Here is a 14,858-nt window from a genome sequence, read left to right on the forward strand (position 1 = left end):
AGCGGTTCTGGGGCATGCAATGTCAGACTCAGAGGCTTTGTACGGGCCGCAGCTGTTGCACTGAGGAGGGGAACACACCGTCCATCCATAGGACAGGCCTGCTCCTGGCCTTCATCTGGCTTCCATGGGACCAGGAGTGTCTGTGTGTTCTGAGAAACTCTACCCTAATTACACGCACACCCTGTTTGCTTGCTGGCACAACCTTCCCGTGCCCAGCACCCACCATGCTGGATTCACATCAAGCATGACAGTTAGAGTGAGTGCATTCACCGACTGAACAGGGCCCCTCCGATTTCACACACTTGCCCTTCCCCAGTTTCCTCACAGACCTGGAAAGGAGGCTAACCCCTTCCATTCCAAGGAACAGGACCCCATACAACAGAAAGCCACCCACCAATAAGCTATAAATAACCCCAACCCTTGTTTTGTGCCTGTGTGCTTGTTTTTTGTGGCTGCTGCTTTGAGAGAAGGTCTTGCTATGTAGCCCAGGCCAGCCAGACCCTCCCCCTCTGGTGCCTTCCTGCTTTCTTTTAATATTTCTGACAAGCAAATGGACCCATCCTCCAGGTCTCACTGGAAACCTGGACAACTTTCTCAAAGCAGCTGTCATAAAAAGAAACAATCTGCTTTTCCTTTCAGCCCCTGCTCCCAGAATGACTCTGGGACTGGTTATTTATTAATAAATGCCTAGGCCAAAAGCTTTGGCTTATCCCCTGACCAGCTCGTAACTTATTTAATCCATTTAAACTATTTGATGTCTACCACTTGGTTAGTTACCTCTTCAGTCCCAGCCACTTCCTTCTTTGTGTCTCCTCAGCGTCTCCCTCAGTGTCTCGTTCCAATCTCTCTCTCTCTTCATTCTCTCCTCAATCCTGCTACTGCAGGTTTCCATCAGTCTCCCCTAGTTCCTGGGCAAATCTCCCTCTTATTCTCTCACTATTACCCAGAATCCTCTCTTCCTGCCAGTGTCCCACCTCCTATTTCCTGCCTCAGCTCATAAGCCATAGGCTTTACTGACAGGTGATGCTCATAAGAGATTCTACAGTCCTCCCAGTGAGCGACTCCATTGTGCAGTAAGCCACCATTTAGCTGCTCTATGCACCAGACTGCGGGGAGAGAACGATCCCTCCCACAGCTGCGCAGCGTCTGCTGAGCCCAGCAGAACCTCTGATAATGATCAACTAACTTCTCCCAAGCCTGGCACTGTCTGAGCCTACAGTCTCCTGGACCGCATTGACACCCGGTAGTAGCTGAACCTAAGTCTGTGTCAGTTCTGCTATGCTTAGAGGCATTGTAAAATGGGACCCTCAAAAAAGAAATCAGTGGGTTGTCAACTTAAGAAAATGTAGCCATCTATAGTGACCCAAAAGCCCTGTAAGTATCCTGCATAAATTCATTTTACCCAACCAGATGACTGTGAGTCACGGGAGGGGGGGGGGTTGGTGCCTCACCTTGGGGGTAGACCGTAATTATGTATCTCTCCTACTAAGACAGGAAACAGCTGTCCCTGGATGAGAGTTCCCCGGAGACAGACCTGCCCAAGCCACTCTCAGAAAGCCCCAAGTGCATTATTAGCCTGGATAATAAGCACAGAGGTGACTATTAGAGCAACGTGGGTGTCACAGGTCCCTGTGACTGAGGGGTGTGGGAGAAGGCATTTCCATGGTGCAACCAGGGGCAGGAAGAAGAATCCTCCCAGGAAAGGAAGCCCTGGAATGGGGCCAGCTCCAGCAGTGGCTGGGCTAGGTAAGGGACCGGTTAGGCTTCCCCTCAGCTGCCACATCCATGCCACAGCAGAGCAGCAGAGCAGGGTATCCTACCAGAGTGGCTGTAGGGAAAACTGTCAGAGATGGCTGATACTCCAGAAATACATTTCTTATTCCACCGTTTTTAGTTCATGTGTTTGACTGTTTTGCCTATGCGTGTGTATGCCTGCACACAGCATTTGCACATACTGCCCACCAAGGCCAGAACAGGGCGTCAGATCTACTGGAACTGGAGTTACAGACAGTTGTGAGCGACCATGTAAGGACTGGGAATCAAACCTGGGTCCAGAGATCAGCTGTTAACCACTGAGCCATCTCTCCAGCCTCTTTTTTTTTTTTTTTTTAATTCCTATGGTTACGGTTTAAATATAAAATGTGTCCAACAGCTCACATCTGAAATACTTTGCCCGCAGCTTGCACTGCTGTCTAGGAGTCCGTGGCCCCTTTAGGGGGTAGAACCTGGAGAATGGAAGTAGGTCACTAAAGCGGGGCCTTGGAAGGTCATAGTTGTTTCTCCCTGTTTCTGGTCCTGCAGTCTGCTCTCTGTCCCTCCATCATATGGAGACACCTCTGCAAAGCGCTCCAGTCATCTCGACTACTCCAGTGTTACGGAACACAATCCTCCAAAACTGACCCCGAATTAACCCTCCCGCTTTAGGATGGTCACGGCTGCAGGAAAAGGTGAAGACTCTGATCTCCAGAGAAGATTCTAGGCTGGTTAATTCTTGGCCCTGGGGGCAGGCTCTTGGAACAGAAATTAAACGCTATGGGGTTGGGGATTTGGCTCAGTGGTAGAGCGCTTACCTAGGAAGCGTAAGGTCCTGGGTTCGGTCCCCAGCCCCGAAAAAAAAAGAAAAAAAAAAAAAAGAAATTAAACGCTAAGCCGTTGATCCCACATTGCTCTCTCAGAACTGACAGGAAGGATGAGGAACTTCGTAGAAGCAATTGCAATACTTTTTTTTTTCTCACGGCGCTAACAAACATGTGGATCACACTGCCCTCGAACAGCTATGGCAGGGGGTCAGAGTGAGCCGCCCGGCTTCAGCCCTACCCTGAGTTGAGTGCACTGGTACAGTAGTTCATCCTACAGGTGACTTCTGCAGGGAAGCTGGTCTCACCCAACAGGGCCAAGGAAGGCCAGAAACACATCACCACCAAGAGTGGGCCAGATGGCTCTATGGCCCTCAGAAGGGGGCTGGAGCAAAGTCCTATTTCAAAAGAGAGGGGGGTGAGCACCACGGTGCACACAGGGCTGGGATCTCAGTATTGAAGTTGGGTCATCGCATGCCCTCATCACCCAGCCTTCTCTCCAGCCCCTTGTTTGTTTCTTTACTTATTAACCAGAGTCTTATGAGCTGAGTCTTGCTATGTAACATAAGCCAGCCTCAGACTCACATGTTTGAGTTGCTTGCCTGTTTTGTCATGTTCCATCTCTAATTTATTTATTTATGTATGTATGTATTTTATAATGAATTCTATGGTTTCCAAAATCCAAATTTAAAAAAAAAAAAAAAACAAGCAAACAAAAAATTCTCCGGTTAAACATATGAAGGAAAATACTAATCATAAAACCCAGAATAAGCCTCTAGAAAAGCAGGCTCCTGTGGGCAAAACAAGACACAAGTTAGTTCTGTTTTTCCAGAAAAGCCACCAGCAGCCGGAGGTTGACCTGAGCTAGCTACACTTCTCCTTTGGTTCACATCCTCAGAGGCCTGACCTGATCAAGCCACCACACAATAAGAGAAGTGGAAGATCAGTGAGAGGTGAGAAGGGAACAGGACACAAAAGCCAACAGGGGCTTCCCAAGCAGTCAAAGACAACACCATCGCACTCGGACTGCTCAACCTAAAAGGAAGGGTAGAAAAAGAAACTGGGGTGGGGGGAGGTGTCTCTGAGGCTAAATCGGTCTTTGAGATGCAAGACTGCAACTTAAGCCGCAGAACGCATGTGAAAAAGCCCGACAAAACGGGTCTTGTGGAGCATATATGAACTCCCAGCACTGAGAGAGCAAGAGAACCCTGGGATGGTAGGATCAGCCTAGCTGTGTAGGTGTGTACTGATCCAATGAGAGACTCAATATCAAAAACAAAAGAGCTGTGTAGTCTGAGGAATGTCATCTTAGGCTGTCCTGTGACTTTCACATTCACGTACAAATCTGCCTAAGTACACACAAATTCACACATAAGATACTAGGATAGTTCAATGATAGAGCCCCAGCCTGGAATCCCCTAGAATCCCTCAGTGAGGAGCTGGGGGCGGGGCTCAGTGGCAGAGCACCTGCCTAGAATCCCCCAGTGAGGGGCCGGGGGCGTGACTCAGTGAAAGAACACCTGCCTAGCATGTACATAATCCTGATTTTCCTCCTTGTCACTGAATTAAAAAAAAAAGAAAAAGAGAAAGGGAGGAGGAAGGAGAGGAACAGAAGGAGGGAGAGGAGGAGGAGGAAAAGAAGGAGAACGAGGAAGGGAAGAAGCAGCAGCTGCTGCCACCACCCACTGTCCTGTTTGTTTTTTTTGTCAACTTGACTCAAGCTAGAATTATCTGGAAAGAAGGAACCTCAACTGAAAAGAGGTTTCCATCATAATGGACTGTGGGCATTTTCCCTGATCAACAACTGATGTGAGAAGGCCCAGCACACTGTGGGCAGTGCCGTCCTTGAGTGGGTGGTCCTGGGCTGTGTAAGAAAACAGCTAAGCAAGCCATGGAGAAGAAGCCAGAAGGCAGCTCCTCTGTGATCTCTGCTTCAGTTCCCGCTCCAACTTCCCCTCACGACCGGCCGAGATGCAAACCAGGACAACCACTAATGTGCTATATGGAATGTTCCCCCTCAGGCAGGCTCATGTGTTAGAGGCCTGGTTCCCAGCTGGTGGCCCTTTTGAGAAGCTTAGATGTGAGGGGCCTACCTGGTCAAAGCAGGTCACTGGCAGGCATGCCTCTGAGGACTAAGCTGGTCCCCAGTCCCTCCCTTGTTTCTTCCTTCCTGATCCCTAGGTGAAGAACATTCTGCATCCCAGACTTCCACCTCCACACAATGTTCCACCTCACCACAGGTCCAGAGTCAACATTCACGATACGGACAGAAACCTCTGACACCACTGGTCAGCACCCAACTCTGCTCCACTAGCTGCTTTCTGCTAGGCATTTTGTCATGTTATCAAGAAAACTGATTAGACCTCCCAACCCAAGTACTGGGAAGATTTGCAACATCCAGACACCGGGGTGTGTGTGTGTGTGTGTGTGTGTGTGTGTGTGTGTGTGTGTGTGTGCCCCTACAGGCAGCAGTTGCTCCTGAATGCCTTTTCTATTCCTGATCCCTGGCGCCCTGGAGCTTTTGACCTGTGGTTATACAGCCTAGTCTCATTCTGTGGATAAAACACTCTGACTGAAAGCAGCATAGAAGAAATGGTTTACTGACTTACAATTTTGTGGCCCTGTCCATCACTGGGGGGGGGCATGTGAAGCCAGGAAATCTAGCAGACAGTCGAATTACATCCACTGTCAAACAGCGAGAAACAGACGCCCCCAAGCAGCCTGCTTGCCGCTGCCACCTACGGGTAGCTCATTTTCTTCACCCTTCAGCACTTCGAGACTCACGGAACAGTGTGGCCACAGTGGGCCGTATCTTCCTGAATCAATTAGTAAGCAGACAAACCCCACCACAGACATGGCCACAGGCCAGCCTGATCCGGATAATCCCTCAATTGAGGCTTTCTCCTCAGGTTGTCTTAGGCGTGTCGAGATGATGTGTGTTGAATTAATGATTAGGCTGGTGCTGAGAACTGAACCTGGGTCCTCTGTGGAAGCCGTAAGTGCTCTCAACCAAGGAGCATTTGAAACGGACCATGCCCCTATGTGTGCATTCACACGTTCCCGGCTTCCACAGGAGAGCACCCAACTGAAGAGGAGGACTGCTGAGCACCGGGGGAGGACTACGACACCTTCGTTCTAAAAGCACTCACAGACCACAAGGAAGTACGAAAGCTGAGTGCCAGGACAAAGGTACGATCCACCATAGACAAGGGGCAAGAGTTTGGAGACACGATGACAGCCCCAGGATGTGCTGACTCATTTTATGCCAATTCAATACAAGCTGGCGTCATCTGGGAAGAGGGAATCTCCATTGAGAAAATGCCTCCATAAGATCTGGCTGTAAGGCATTTTCCTAATTAGTGACTCGGGGGGGAAGAGCCCAGTCCATTCTGGGCAACGCTATCCCATGGGCAGGTTGAGCAAGTCATGTGAAGCAAGCCAGTAAGCAGCGCCCTCTATGGCCTCTGCACCAGCTCCTGCCTCCGGGATCCCCCTGTTTGAGCTCCTGCACTGCCTTCTTTAGTAATAAACAGTGACATGGAAGTGTTAGCCAAATAGACCCTTTCCTTGACAGCTTGCTTTTCGGTCATGGTGTTTCATCACAGCCATAGAAACCCTAAGACACCACACTTCAGTCTCAGGAGGCTTCATCTAGGAAGGAGCTTGAGGTGACCCCTCACTGTTCGTGCACACATCCAGCATGGGGAAACCAACCCCCTTAGGGGGGTGGGGGGCACAGCACAGGGGTTCGTTCAACGCCACAGCTCTGTAACTGACTTCCTCTAAATGTCTCATTAGCCCGCCACATTTCTGACGCTGCTCACACTAGAAGGCCGGCAGACTTACAATGCCATGGATCTGGGCCACCTTGCTGCACAAGTCGGGGCGCCACTTCTGAAGGGCCAGGTAGAAAGGGTTTCTCAGGAGATCTTCATCATACAGAGCCATATGGACTTCAGGGGGATCCACGTGAGCTTCCTGGAACGAGGGAGGGAAAGGTTGTGAATAGAGACAGGGCTCTCACTACATCCTAGTCAATCCAGAGCTCGCTCTGAAGACCAGGCTGACCTTGAACTCATCTAAGAGATCCACCTGCCTCTGTCTCCCAAGAGTTGAGATTAAAGACTTTTTGCCACCTCACCTGGCATAGCCGGCTGTGGTTTTTGTTTTGTGGTTTTTGGTTGTGGTTACCCAAAAAACCCATTCGTGTACACAAGACAGCTTCTCCCGCCCCCCCACCCCCCCCCCCCCCCCCCCCAAACTCTAAGGCCTCACGCTTGCTAGGGCAAGCACTCTACCAATGACCTAAATGCCCAACCAATTTGTTTTTTGTTGTTTCGCTTGAAGCCAGGCCTCACTATGTGTGCAGCCCAACCTGACCTCAAAATCAGTGTCCTCCTGCTGCAGTGTCCCCCAGCTCTGGGACTTTAGTAGAGTCTACACCCTATGCCCATCTCTCTCCATGGTTTTTTCATCCTGAGCCAGCCCTGTGGCCTGACCTAACTGGCTATGGTTTCTGAGCATCAGCCTCAAGGACTCTTGTATATTCCACCCTCCTCCTCAATATACCCCAAGGTAGCATGCTGGGAAACTACCCAAATAAGGAAAAAGCCATGGGAGGAGGGGGTGTAGAGGAGCCCATATGATCTAATGAACCAAGCCATGTGTGGGCGTGGGGGGGGGGAGTGCAATCTCACGGTTATGCCAATGGAAACATCCAGAGATTAATGAAAGGAGGGCAGCTGGGAGCTGTCTAACTTGGTGACACAGCAAAGGCCACCTGAAAACCAGGACCCCTGCAAGTCCACAAACACAGCCCCTGTAACTTCTAAAAACCCTAAACTTTCTCACATTTCCGTCTCCAACAACGGATCTGGGTTTTATTTCTGTCAATGCTATAAATCGGCAGCTAATTTCATTTTTCCATATGGTAAGCGACTGTCCCAACATCGCTCTTGGCACGGTCTCTGTCTTTCAAACCAGTTGGGAAAGCTGTCTGGGCCATGCTCCCAAGTCCTTGTGTGAGCCTGTCCTATTTCCACGATTTCAGTGGTCTAGACCTGGGCTGCTCAAAAAGGGGTAGGCAAAAAAAACCCTGTAATTATAGACACAGACCATACGGTCAAATGGAAATTCTTACCGCATTTGTTTCGTTTTTAAATTATTACATATTCAAAAAGAAATTTTTAGTGTATTTGGCTTTTTTTGAGCTATTACATTTTCTACTTTTTTTTTTTTTTTTTGCTCTTAGGGGTGAGGGGTGAGCGACGTGTGCTACAGTGAGCATGTGACCGTGAGAGGGCAACTCCCAGGAGTTGGTTCTCTCCTTCCAACATGTGGGCAGGTCGTGGGGATGGATTCAAGGTTACTGAGTGCACTGCCTTGCCAGCCAACGGTACATGTTTTTGTGACACCCTTATGACCTCAAACCCCTGGGCTCACGTGATCTTTGCAACTCCACTCTCTGAGCATCTGAGACCCCAGGGGTGCACCCACCATGCCTGATACGTACATAATACAAATGTCTAGTAGCCACATTAAAAAAAAAAAACAGCTAAAGTTGTTTTTTTTTAACAGTTTATATAATGTAACCTATCCAAAATACACTTTCAGTAAATAATCATTACTTTAAAATTAAAATGAATGTGGCCGGTGAGATGTCTCAGTGGACAAGGGAGGGCACTTACTGCCAATCCTGATGACCTGAGTTCAATCCCCGGGAGAGAACCGACTCCTGCAAGCTGTCTTCTAACTTCTTTTTTAAATTACTCTTTTCGTTATTATTTTTTTTTTAAGCGCATGGGTGTTCTGCCAACATGTATGACTGGGAACCATGTGCAGGAACCATGTGCGTGCCTGGTACATGTGGAAGCCAGAAGAGGGTGTCATAACCCCCTGGAGTTCTAGAGGGTAGCGAGCCACCATGTGCAGCTGGCAATTAAACCTGGGTCCTCTACAAGAGCAGCCAGTGCTCTAACCACTGAGCCACCTCTCCAGCTCCTGTCCTCTGCTTTCTACACATACACACAAGACCAAACTCCATCTAAAAGTCTGCCTGACAAACAGCCATACAGGCCCAATAACAAATCTCTTGGCCCAGTGAAAGCTGAATTGACTACTGGCCCCACTGGGGACTTAGCTCCTCCCACAGGAGGATCTAAGGGAACTTTTAAGAAGAGCTAAAATTAAAAAAAAAAAAAAAAAAAAAAAATGGGTGTAAATAATCCTTCCATGGGCCCCCAAGGAGACCTCAGCGACAGTTCAGGTGTTTGATTCATTGAATTCAATTATTGCCAGAGCCAGATAATCCTCTTATGATCCCCCAAGAGAAGCAGAGAATGCAATTTTAGGGGGACAGAATCATAAGGGAATAGCGTTCCTCCTGGTTTCTGATAGTTGGTTCCATGGGGCGGAGTGTGACAGCCGAAGAAGATGCTTCGGATAAAAACCACTTGAGAAACAGGATGTGCATGATGTCGAGATCAGGCTGGGGAGGGTCACATGACGGTGGCAAAGCACCCAAACCGCCACTCCCCAGCAAGGAGATATGGCCAGAGAGGAAAAGGAACAGCAGGGGATGGAGAAGACATTGTGAGGAGGACCAAAGCAATGCTAAGGATTCAGGAGGTTGAGGGTACAGTTCATAGAAGTCTTAAGAAAGCAAGACCAAGATGCTCTTGGCCATCTCTGACAGACCTCCAATGAAAACTGACAGAGAAGTGAGTAGCATTAGTCAGAAATACCAAATACCCCTGAGCGTGAGCTACCCAAGGCCAGCTACCCTGTGAACAAGACAGCCATATGGGGCTTCGCACGGGTCTGAACATCCCACCAGATAGCATGCACACTTCGGTGTGGTTTTGTGGTCCTCAGCTGTCCTGACAACCCAGACGAGTCTGGGTAGTGAGCAACCATCTGGGGCCTGGGTACAGCCCTGCTCTGTACATCCCAGAGATGTACTCCCTGCCAAGTGTAACAGGAACCCTTAGAAGTTCAGAACCAAAGACCCTAACCAGGCACGGCACGCTTTCTAAGCAATGAGCAAGGCCCTCTAAGTGATACGTGATTCAAAGGGGGGTGGGAGTGGAGGACAAGACGGGAACAGTTTCTATTCATCTATTTTTAATATAAACGGAAGCACGGGGATGTAGTCTGTGCTTTCTGGTCCCTAGTCCTTCTGGCCTTGTAATAGTCACAGATGGGGGCTATATTGTCCTTAAACCCCATGTTAAAGCGCTCAGCTTTAACACCCACATTCAGCTCACTGTGAGACTAAGAGGAATCGAGAGGACGGCTGTCTCTCCCAAGTAGGTGAAGGGTTAATCCCAGGCTACAACCACACAGGTAAAAATAAACAAGGTGCTCAAAGCTGGTCAAACTGGAACCTTCGGTGTTAAGGAGAAATGATCAGGGAGCCAGTTAAGTTTGGAGGGGTATGGCCACTGCTCAGAATTAACCCATCACCTTGCTCCCGGAGTTGCAGATGGAACGACCATGTACCCATCTCCCTGCCAGGATCTCGGGTAGATAGGCAGGCACTCAAAGAGCCGGGTCTTAGTAGCTCCCAAAGATGGTCAACACATTAATCCAGATTCCTCTGAACTGACTCCTCTCTAAGTCTGTCATCTATAATCATTTGGTCACAGTCCTTGGCACCCCTCGAAGAGGAAGATGTTACTGGACACCAACCTAATGTCACTGGCTAATAACCAGGGAGTGTCCTAACAGCACAAAATCATTGAACGGCACCCAGACAAATCAATAACAAAAAGCCTGCAGCGGCCTGGTATGAGGCTAGCACAGTCTGGTAAGCAAATGGAGGCCCAGTTATGACCTTGACCCCAGTCCCTGTGCAGACACCACTGCTGCTCTCCTAGGAATGCTGCCTGCCGGATGACTCAGGTGAGACATCAAGGCTGGGGGAGCTTGCCCGAGGTCTAACCCAGGAATACACCTTCACCCAACTTCAACACCCTGGCTGCTTTCCCAACAACTACTCTTCTGCCCATCCTCTACCTCTGCCTCTCAGATTGCACACATACCTGTCCTGGTGAACCACACCCAGGTGACCTCTCCAACATGGAGGTCTATATAGTATTCTTCTGTGTTTCCTTCTGCCCCACCCCACCCCCAATCAGCTGAATGGTCCATTTGGCCTTTGTTCACTTTCGAAATCTCATCATTCCCCATCCCCTACAGCACCCCAAAGGGATGAGTTCCTCCCCCCCCCACTTCCACCCATTTGGTCTCAAAACCCATGGGGGTGGTTCCTGTGTGGCTGAAATCACACACACACACACACACACACACACACACACCCCATACTCCGCCCCCCAGAGAATGGTCAAGTCCTACAGCATCCAAGTTCTGAATGCAAATGGACAGCTGAGCTGACCAAAGTAAGTGGGGTTCAGGGCTCTAGACCCTGTCGGTTGACACCCCACCACAGCCTGCACTGGAGGACTCTCAAAACTCTAATATGTGCTTCTTTCACTCCGGGTCAATGGGAAGTTTACTATGGTCAATGAAAACAGGAGCATCTCTCCACAGACTGAAACAGAAACCCCAGTCACTAAGCACTACGTCTGTCTAGTCTCACCAGCCCTCTTACCCTGAGCCCCTTACTCCTAGTAAGTGACACTTGCTTCCACTGCCACCCTCCACTGAGTGTCCACCTCCCCTGCAGCTGAAGGAGAGGCTAGAGGGGTACCGCCCGGCGCGCGCACATCTAGGCAGTCCGTTTCCAACCAAGAAACTGAACAGACTCTGAGTGATTGAACGCCTCTGGGTACCTGAGTTTTCCATACCTACAGGACGAGAGGACCTCGCCACGTGTAAAGCAGGCAGGGATACCCTCTCCACTTTCAGCCCCCGCGGAAACTTAATCAGCTGGCCTAGACCTGTGCACACAGCCTCCTCCCTCAGTATCCAGTGTGGCCACCGGAAAACCTTCCAGGCCACATGGCCTGGGGTCGACGGTTCTGCCCACTACCCCAAGTCCCAGCTCCGGGGGACTCGGGCCTGCCGTGGAGCCCCAGGAACAGATGCATCCCTCTGGACGCAGTGGACAACGTGCGCGCCACGCTGCGGACAGCAGAAGAACGGGAGAGCTAGGAGGCTTAGCCCGCAACCGGTCGGGGCGCGGGGGTGCCCAGCAGCCAAGCCTGGGGATCCAGCTCAGCGCAGGGAGCCCCTCCCCCTTCCGCTCCCAGGCCCCGCCCGACCTCGGCGCCCCCAGAGAGTAGGGAGGCGGTGGAGGACACCCGCAGAATACACTTACTTAAGAGGCTACATAGTTTCACCTCTGTGCTACGACAGCACCTCTCGGATCCTGGGCTGGGACCTGAGTGCCCACCACCCGGGTGCGGTGGCTCCACTCTTCAGCTTACCTCTTTACTCCGCCGTTGGGCGGAACCCTGCTCCAGTCTGTCCAATAAGAGGTCATCTTAGCCGAGACTGACACGTAAACAGAGCAATCGTTAAGTCTAGTTCAGTCGGGGGTGGGGCCCAGGCGACTCCGCGCTTCCTACTCAGGCTAGCCCCGCCCAGAGTCAGGGAGTGCGCGTGCCCAGAATTCGAGAGGCGGGACCTAAGGAAGATCTGATATTAGGGGTGGGGTCCAAGCTGGGTCCCTGAAATGGTGTTGGACTGCGATGAAGAAAGAGAGTCCCATCTAAGTAACAATCCTACCCGGCCGATCGCCCTGTGCTGCTGGTGATGCAGACTGGAGGTGCCCAGTCTTCCGAGTCATCCTACTCTGTTGCCTACAGGGTCCCTTGGTCCTTTCCCTTCACTAGCATAGGCTCCGATAAGCTAAACCTTCTTTCTACCTAGTCTCACTTTTCCTAGTCTGCAAAGTAGTAAAAAACAAAACAAAACAAAACAACTTGGATTTGCATGGCGCTAAGGTTCCAGAATTATAATGGTAGGGAAAAGAGGAAAAGCCACACTTGACCTCTCTGGACTGGGCCCCGCCTACCCCTGGTCCAGGGATGTTGGCAGGGGAGGGGGAGCGGGGGAGCGGGAGGGGGGCGGGGGGGCGGGGGGGAGGAGGCTCCCGGCCCAGACAGGCGGCTGGAGGCGTGTCCTAGGAAACGATCCTGCTGCCCTTGGCCGGGGCTAAGGCGCGCGGCTCAGCTTGAAGACTTGGGGTCGATCAGGATGGGGTCTGCACTCTGGGTTTCTCAGGGAGCCGCCGTGAAAAAGAAAGTTGTGCAAAGACCCTACGCGTGACTCGGAGCGCGTCTGGGGAAAATGGAGTAGCGTTTGGGGAGCAGCTAACCAGACTACCTCTGTCTGTGGGAACGACGGAGGTGCATGTCGAGGGTCTCTGGAGAGCTCCGTTGAGAGCAGCGGCGAAGACATGAGGAACATTCAGTCCGCTCTGCCCAAGGTTGGCATCAGGGCTGGAGGCGACTTGCGACGTTGAGGGGTACAAGTGGGGCACCACCGCCGAAGGGCAGCGCCATGGCCAGAGAGGAGTGCAAGGCGCTGCTGGACGCGCTCAATAAGACCACAGCGTGCTACCATCACTTAGTGCTTACTGTGGGCGGCTCCGCGGACACACAGGACCTACGCGAAGAACTGCAGAAGACCCGCCAGAAGGCGCGGGAGCTGGCCATGGCCACCGGCGCCCGGTTGACCGTCGCACTCCGCGACCGGAGCTTAGCTACCGAGGAGCGCGCGGAGTTTGAGCGTCTCTGGGTGGCCTTTTCGGGCTGCCTGGACCTGCTCGAAGCCGACATGCAGCGCGCACTGGCGCTGGGAGCCGCCTTCCCGCTGCACGCGCCGCGCCGGCCACTTGTTCGCACTGGGGTGGCCGGCGGCTCCTCTGCTGTAGCCGCGCGCGCCCTGAGCGCCCGCAGCCTGCGGCACGAAGCCGAGAGCGACTTCGACGTCGCCGATCTGCCCCAGTTGGAGCGCGAAGTCCTCCAGGTGGGCGAGATGATCGACAACATGGAAATGAAAGTCAACGTGCCCCGCTGGACTGTACAGGCGCGACAATCGGCGGGCGCCGAACTCCTGTCGGGTGCCAGTGCCGGCGCGTCCTCCGCGGGTGGCATTTCTGTAGAGGATCGCGCGGGACCCTGCGACCCCAGCAGGGCCCTGGCTGCCACCGTTTTCAGCGCCGTGCTGCTGGTGGCTGTGGCCCTCGCCTTATGTGTGGCAAAGCTGAGCTGACATATCCAACGACCGTCCGCTGCCCCTTCTCTTTCCAGGGCTCTTTTCTGGGGTTTGAACCGTTAAGGAGAGAGGTAGTGAGCCCGGATGTGTGCGTGTGAACATGATCCTCTCAGGGCCCACCTCTGCCTGGGCAAAACTTATTTTGGTTTGTTTGTTTGTTTAACATGCTGGCCCAAGAGGAGTTAACAGCATAGGGCGGTCAGGCCATTACCTCTAATGCCTGTAGGAGCTTTACCTCCTATTAATAGAAATCGGTCCACAGTGACCTCTGATCCCTTTGGGTTTGATGGGTTAACACATATGTCCCAGGTTTGGTGCCCTCACACTGGTTGGGAGCTCTCATTCTGCTTTAGACGAGGCAATTTGGTAAAGGTGTGGGGGGGTTGTATAAAGCATGGTGGGGGGGGCATTTTGTTCCCTAGACAAGAAAGCAATTGTAGTAAGATGTGCGTGGGTACCTTAATCCTTCGGGGCCTAGGCTTTGGAAGAGTGTACTGAGAGAGGTTCATGCAAAGTGCTTTCTCTGTGGTACACTATTGCGCTTGGCAGAGATTGCCTATTAGTCACCAGAAACTGCAGCTCCGAGAGGCTTTGTGTCGTGACCCCATTTAGGGTCACAACCAAAAAGGTTGCTTCAATTCGATGTGGTGCATCCACTGCACACCTGCGGCAATTGAGGACCGCTCCCTACCCATCCCTGCATGGGGGAGGAACAGGATGCCGCTGCTTTGGGAAGAGCCCTACTGAGATGTAAACAGTCACGTTCTTCTTCTCACCGGCTTACTTTATCCCAGAATTAGACCACAGTGTTCGACCCTCCTTTGTGGGAGGGCTGGGGAATCCTCTTTGAAGCTCTTAATCCTATCTATCCCCGGAATTTACTCAATAGCCAATCGGAGCGCTAGTTTTTCTAGAGAGCTGCCCAACTGTCTGACCCCCATGCTACAGGGAAGGGCGAGGCTGGTGTCATGGGTAACCAGGGGCTGTAAGCCTGGCAGCTGAGTTCGAAACATAACAACTTTAATTTGGAATTTAAGGAGCTCTAAACACACACACACACACACACACACACACACACACACACACACACACACACAC

At 51.6% G+C, this 14,858-nt stretch overlaps 2 protein-coding genes across 2 annotated transcripts in view; one reads left to right on the forward strand and one right to left on the reverse strand.

The window, feature by feature from the left end:
• Ankrd27 (ankyrin repeat domain 27) overlaps positions 1 to 11,978 on the reverse strand; it is a 51,884-nt gene extending 39,906 nt beyond the window's left edge. Inside the window, exons 1-2 of the mRNA XM_032893849.1 lie at positions 11,857 to 11,978; positions 6,423 to 6,554 (exon numbers count right to left, since the gene is read on the reverse strand). Coding sequence (XP_032749740.1) covers positions 6,423 to 6,524 — 102 coding nt within the window. The 5' untranslated portion in view covers positions 6,525 to 6,554; positions 11,857 to 11,978. The remainder of the gene's footprint in view (positions 1 to 6,422; positions 6,555 to 11,856) is intronic.
• Positions 11,979 to 12,674: 696 nt separating this feature from the next.
• Positions 12,675 to 13,792, forward strand: Rgs9bp (regulator of G protein signaling 9 binding protein). Its single transcript, XM_032893850.1, has one exon. The coding sequence runs from the start codon at positions 13,044 to 13,046 to the stop codon at positions 13,755 to 13,757; it is 714 nt and encodes a 237-aa protein (XP_032749741.1). The 5' UTR covers positions 12,675 to 13,043; the 3' UTR covers positions 13,758 to 13,792.
• The last annotated feature ends 1,066 nt before the right edge of the window (positions 13,793 to 14,858 follow it).

The sequence above is a fragment of the Rattus rattus genome, chromosome 2 (genome assembly GCF_011064425.1).
Source record: "Rattus rattus isolate New Zealand chromosome 2, Rrattus_CSIRO_v1, whole genome shotgun sequence".
Lineage (NCBI taxonomy): Eukaryota > Metazoa > Chordata > Mammalia > Rodentia > Muridae > Rattus > Rattus rattus.

Bases quoted from the DNA above. Each gene is read 5' to 3' on its own strand.
- Rgs9bp (XM_032893850.1), top strand. From the start codon at position 13,044: ATGGCCAGAGAGGAGTGCAAGGCGCTGCTGGACGCGCTCAATAAGACC.